This window comes from Glycine max, chromosome 15 (genome assembly GCF_000004515.6).
Source record: "Glycine max cultivar Williams 82 chromosome 15, Glycine_max_v4.0, whole genome shotgun sequence".
Classification (NCBI taxonomy): domain Eukaryota; kingdom Viridiplantae; phylum Streptophyta; class Magnoliopsida; order Fabales; family Fabaceae; genus Glycine; species Glycine max.
This window is the reverse complement of record NC_038251.2, coordinates 17,740,125-17,746,610: the sequence shown is the minus strand read 5'-3', so window position 1 is coordinate 17,746,610 and position 6,486 is coordinate 17,740,125. Positions and strand designations below refer to the sequence as shown.

At 30.3% G+C, this 6,486-nt stretch overlaps 1 protein-coding gene across 1 annotated transcript; it reads left to right on the top strand.

The window, feature by feature from the left end:
- The first annotated feature begins 2,470 nt into the window (after window positions 1-2,470).
- On the top strand, window positions 2,471-3,499 carry LOC100817225 (uncharacterized). Its single transcript, XM_003546474.5, has one exon. It carries the CDS (start codon window positions 2,718-2,720, stop codon window positions 3,327-3,329), a length of 612 nt encoding a protein of 203 aa, XP_003546522.1. The 5' UTR covers window positions 2,471-2,717; the 3' UTR covers window positions 3,330-3,499.
- Window positions 3,500-6,486: the final 2,987 nt, after the last annotated feature.

Here is a 6,486-nt window from a genome sequence, read left to right as displayed (position 1 = left end):
AAGCTAAACAACTAACTGAAGGGTATCTTAGCCTTCTAACCCCTTGATCATGCTCACGGCTCACTCGATAAGCTTCACACGTTCCATTCTGCATGGCTTCTGTCGTAACCTTCTGGATACGCTGGGGTGGACCTTTCCCTTCGTGGTCTCGCACTCCTTGCTTCCTGCACCTCCTTTGCTATTGACACCCCTTCCCTTACATTTCCCGTAACAGAATCCAAAATATTAACATGCTTGGATACTCATGGAAAACCCGTTAAACGGGAAAAAAAATATAATTTTCTAGACATGAACGTAGAAGTGTAAAGAGTGTTACTTTTGAAAAAAACGTTGTTACACTGAACAAAACATTTTTTCAAACACGCGTTAAGACATTAGGTCTGTAAATCCTTTTTAGTCATAGGTTATTTAACTTGTCCTTCATATTTAATAATGTGAGACTTTTTACTCACACATGCGCTCCAAACAATAGCCGGAATGAGCCAAAGCATGATGGGTATGTCTGTAAGTGCATATTTAGTTATTTGTTTTGAAGGATTGGATTCACTTTAACTTGAAAACTAATCTGTGTAGCTTCTACATTTTATTTGATTTAGACTTGAAAATCACAGATCAATTACATGCGTTGAAATGTAAGACCAAGCCCATTCTCGACCTGTGCGATTGCCATACTAACATGCCACTTATTTATTTAGTATCATAATTATAAATGAACTTAAACTTAATTTGTTCAGTCTAATTTATTTTTTATTTTATACAATTAAAACATCATGTAATTAACTAATTGCAATATTTTAATTTTTTTAGCAAAATACAATTACTCTTGTAAATAGTAATAAAATTCGGTGTGCGTAAGCAAGTAGTTTAATTGAATGTTTTCAGTAAAGATAGGATGCTATCAATCATATCAATGTTCATATCCAGACGGACACCAACTAAGGATTGCCCCTACCAACCACCATTCTAAGGAATCACGTTCCCCGTAACCAGTGTTTATGTAATATTGACTTTTTTCTTTATCATAATAATATTGTGAAATATTTATCATAATAATTAATTTTTATCAAAGAATTTTAACATTTTCTTATAATAATATATAACTTTGTTGTGCTGTTCTCTCCTAGTGGCGCTGACTCACATCCACCAATATTTTTTTTCTTCCATACATTAAAAAGTTAATTAAATATAAGTTCATTAAATTATGAATCTGAGACCCCCTAAAGTCATATAACTACGTACCTCTAGGAATCGTGGTCCAACCAGAACTTATCTCTCTCGGTGCAGGTCATGTAAAAAAGATTCGCACACATCCTTACGTGCAGCCACGTGTACTTAAATAACCCCACACTCACTAAAATTCAGATTTCCTCTATCATATTCTTTTATTCTACTGTGTGTATGTTGGTAGGGAGGAAGGTAAAAAAATGTGAAAAATAACAAATAAAAGTAAGAACCAAAGGAACAGATGAAGAATAGAGTAACAATAGATATGCTTGGTTTAAGAAAAATAGATAATTAAAAATCATTTGAAATCATTTTTTAATAATAATTATTTGTTTTTAAATAATTGATTGTTTAAAAAAATTGATTGCCTCCTTCAAACAAACAATATTAGTTCAGGTACAAAATTGTAGACAATCAATTATCAACAATTCATAATTGGTTATTTTTTTAACATCTCTCCTATTCATTTCTTTGTTGTTTTGGAAAGAAATAAGAAAGTGCATGTGGGATTCATTCACTTTTATTTCTCTCATATCCTGTTTTAACATTACCAATTATGTTTCTATGCCATCTTGTTACAATGCAGGTATAATTATGAAATTCACATTGAGAATGAATAAATAAGTCGACACATGTTTATTTCTATTATATTTCTCATGTATCAAACTAAGTGTAAGACTTTTCCTAAATAATTAATCACATCAATATATCATTATTATTATTATTATTATTATTATTATTATTATTATTATTATTAGTATTATTATTATGCCAATGGAGTGAGTAAGGAGACTTACGCTATGAAGATAATACATAGCTTAAATAAATGTAAAATTTCTACAGCTAAACGTTAAAAAAAAAGTAAAGAATTTGATTTATCCAATAAAAGAATATATTTTTTAACATATATATTATCTTAAAAAAAACAAATATATACTATGAGATGAGATTGTGAGACTGTAACCACAAGGTGTCAAACTTCATTTTTAACTCCAGAGATCCAATTTACTATACTTCTAAAAAGCATGTAATATAATTAATTTATATATTCCGTTTAATGAAAAACATTAGTAAATCAAATTAAAAAACTACAAATCTATGTAAGTAGAATTTTGAAATTTCATCACTGACTGAGCGACGAAAGTGGAACTGAGTCTGAAACAGATTCTTAACCACACACGTGTGAATGTGTTACTTCCAACATGGTATTATCAATATATATATATATATAATTCTTAAAATAACAGCAATAAATAATAATTTAATTTATTTATTTATTGTGACGATTGACAAGACAGCGTACACTGTAACTGGCATCTTTGGTCCCGATTCTGGCATCTTTCTTAGAGATCCCTAACTCACTTGTCTCTTCTCCCACCCTTAAATCCTTCCCTCTCCTCTCCCGCAATCAATTCATCTCTCACAACACAAAAATTGTTAAATTCCCAATCCAATAGTGTTATTAGTCCATAAAAGGAAAAAATAAAATAAAAATGAATGTGTTGGATTCTAATGTGGAGGCTCTAGCCTTCAACTACTTGAGCTTCGGCTTGCTCACAGCCCTCAACAACTTGTGGACCTGGCTCGCTCTCTTAACCGCCGCCTTCAGCTTCTGGAAGATTCGCTCCACGGGCTGTCTCAAGCCCGAGCCCAAGCCCGAGGCCCAAGTCCAGGCCCAACCTTCCATCAGGCCCGACCGGGTTGCGGATTTGTTAACGGTGGAGAAAACGGAGCCGACGCAACAAGATGCAGTGTTGGTTCCTTTTTCTCCATCGTTATTGCAAGGAGAAAACGGCGCGAGGAAGGGGAAGCTTACCGTTTATTACGAGAAGGACATGGACATGCAATGCACGTGCGGCGAGCGTGAGGGGTTGTTAACGGCGTGGGAAGAGAAAGAGGGGACCGAAACGGAGTGGTGGAAGAGGTGGGAGAGGTTGTTGCGGTTGAGAAACGGGGAGAACGAGAACGGGTGGTACACGTGGCAGGACTTGACAGAGCTTAACGGCAACGTCGTTAGGTTTTGGGACTGTGGGTTAAGTGGTTCTTTCGTCAGGGAATCGTGGTACAACTCCAATTCCAACTCCAGCTGTATCCATGTCTGGTAAAAAATAATCATGATAGCGTGTTGGATTTTAACTATTAAGCTCTCTCCTTCAAGACTTTGGAGAGATTGTTGAGATTTGAGAATTTGTATATATGGTATTTTGGTAGTGGATTTGCAATTTTTGATGATATTATAAATTAGAGCAATAAAGATCATCATTGTTATCGTTTACGCATTTGGGTTTAATATTTGACACGCAGATGCTTGAAAGTAAGCTTTGTTTATGATTATTAATTCTTAATCTGTATTTATCGGTCATTATTACTCCCTTTGATTTTTTTTTCGTAAAAATAAAGAAAGATAATAAATTTTTGTTGACTCTAAAATAGTCATATTTTTTTATCTTTTTTTAACTTCACAATAAATAGATATTACTCCGATATAATTTTATCTCATATATCTCTTTATACATAAACTTTCTTTTAATATATCTTGCATCTTCAAATTCTAATTCGTAATGAGAAAAAAATGCATAATTTGTAGGTGGACTTGGATTCTTTAATCATGTGTTCAAGAGTTTGAATCCACAAAGTGTGTGTGGAGAAGTTATTGTTAGGAGAGGACCGTCCACCTATTAGTGTTATTAAATTCAGAGAAAAATAATTTTAAGTGACAAACTAAGATACTTCTTTATATTCACATGTACACACAAAAAAAAATAGTGTAACTAAAAGACTATGAAGTCCATGAATCACATGAAATTGTTTTGATTTAATAAAATATCTTGAATTTTAAACAAGTAACTATTATTAATGGGTTGTTAGATAACTAAATTAGAGGATATAAACTTAAAAGAGCATATGTCAGCTTTTGGGAATTAAAGTTTTTGGATTGTTTTTCTGTTTCATCAAGAAAAAAAAATGTTGCTTTGTTGTTTTCCTGATCATGGTTTCTGACGATTGACTTTTTTAATGTCATCTACTCGTGTATTGGTTTGTTTCACTTTCTTTTGGATAAAATTTGTGTTTCACATTTTTTGTAATCCTAATAAATTAAAGGAGAAATATTATTATATATTTTATTTATATAACTCTGGTTTTCTAACATGGTAGCAAATTAAAGTTAGAGGTGAAGTGAAGTTTCTCCTGTCTCCAAGGTGCATTGCACAAACGTCACAAACATAAATCAATATTAAGGAAATATTTTTTATGAATAATTTTATTATTATTTTTTATATAAAATCTTTTAAAGATTTCTTTTAGGAATTTTTACATGATTTTTTTTAATTCCTTTTATAAATTTGTGATAACGTTATTTACGGATGCAATATTTACTTGGGATATTTTAAGTATAAATCAATGATAGTATTAAACATAATTTAAGGATATGATATTTACTTGTCGTAATTAATGTTTTTTATTTTTTTGCTATCATGATTGAGTGTAAATTTAGCAATAACATATCCTTTTCATTTATTTTTATGTCTATTATTTTTTTAATTAAATTGATTAACATGATATATTGCAAAAGTAATCCTTATTGTGAAAATTGATTTAGTTAAAATTGCATAGATTTTGTATGAAATTATTTATGCAAATTGTGTTCAATCAAAGGAAGACACAATTTGGCCAAATAATATTTTGTATCTATGATGATAAATGTGTAATAATTATAAAGGTATTTTCATGTGAACAATAGTCAGTCCAAAAAATGCTATTATTTGACAGAGTTTATTGTCAATATTTGATCATTGCATTGAGAGTACCAATTACAAATTAATTTCTCTAGGAATTAATGTTGTGTTAGGTATCTTGTGATGAGTCTGTTTTGCAAAATATTTGCATGTTATGTTATATATATTTTTATATAACTAAATTATATGTGAAAGTTGTGTAATTTTAAGACCTCCCTTTTATTATATTAAATTGTCTTATATTTTTTGGTTAAATTGATTGAAACAACATGTTACCAAAGTAATCTCTGTTGCGTAAGTTGATTTGATTGAATTTACATGGATGTTGCATGAAATTATTCATGTGAATTATACTCGACCCAAAGGAAGACACAATTTGATAGAATAATTACATACTTGCGCTAGGTATCTTGTTTGGGTCTCGAAATTTACCATAAAGATTATTTGTGCATCGTATGTTTATTGTTCTCTTCTTTAATTGTTGTTGTTGTTATTACTATGATTTAAATTACTCATATTATTTAAATCCCAAAGTTGCATGTATAAAATTTAGAGTTTGAGGGAAGTCAATTGAGAGTTGAAGATATTGCATAATTTTTTTTTCTAGAGAAGAAACAAGAGAACAAGATAAGGAATTTCCTTTTTACTTTTCTAGGATGAGACATATAAAAAAATGTCTCATTTACACTATTTAGTGTGTGAAAATGGTAAACTTATCATTTTGGTTTGTTTTAAAGTTAATTTAGTTTTGTACTGAAGGACGTTAGTGGGTAGATTTTGGTTCTACTACTCACAAAAGCATGTCTATACAATGCTACCTATGGAGTCATCCGCCAAGTGATAATGAGAGGTTTTTCTATGTGAACGATAACATAAAGTTATAGTTGAAGCTATGATGAGAAATTTTATGTTGCTTTAAAAGACTCAATTTCATTTGAATTTAGTTGAGACATATATTGCGCTATTTATTAAATCAAATTTTATTTCTGATATGGACAAATTCAGTTATTTTTGTTCAATTAGAAATAATAAAGTTAGTTTCTCGTGTGATTCAAATGTTACAAGTTATGAGTTTTTTGTGGATATTTGAGTGTTCTTATTGCAAACATTTTTTGGGTGGAACAAAACTTAAAATTAAATGAGAATTTTGTTACTTTATAACATAAGTGCTTAAGTCATATCTCTTAATAGAGAATTTGAATGCTTGTGTTATAGGAAATTATGGATCCTTTGTATTGGTTGGACCTTATAGTCTATATTGAGTATATAAAGGGAAAATAAACAAACATAATGAAATTCAGGTGCTGAAAGAAATAAGGATGTCTTAGAATTAATACATGCATATATTTGTGTTCTATTCCTTATGGATTCATGGAATAAACAAATGTATTTTTATTATGTTAATAGATTATTCCTCTTTATTTAAATTATGAGAAGTTTTGGTCTCTAGACATTTAGTCTTTCAAAGATGAAGTTGAACTTCAACTAAGAAAAAGAAAAAAAAATTAAGGTTGTCAAATGTGAC

Bases quoted from the DNA above. Each gene is read 5' to 3' on its own strand.
- LOC100817225 (XM_003546474.5), top strand. From the start codon at position 2,718: ATGAATGTGTTGGATTCTAATGTGGAGGCTCTAGCCTTCAACTACTTG.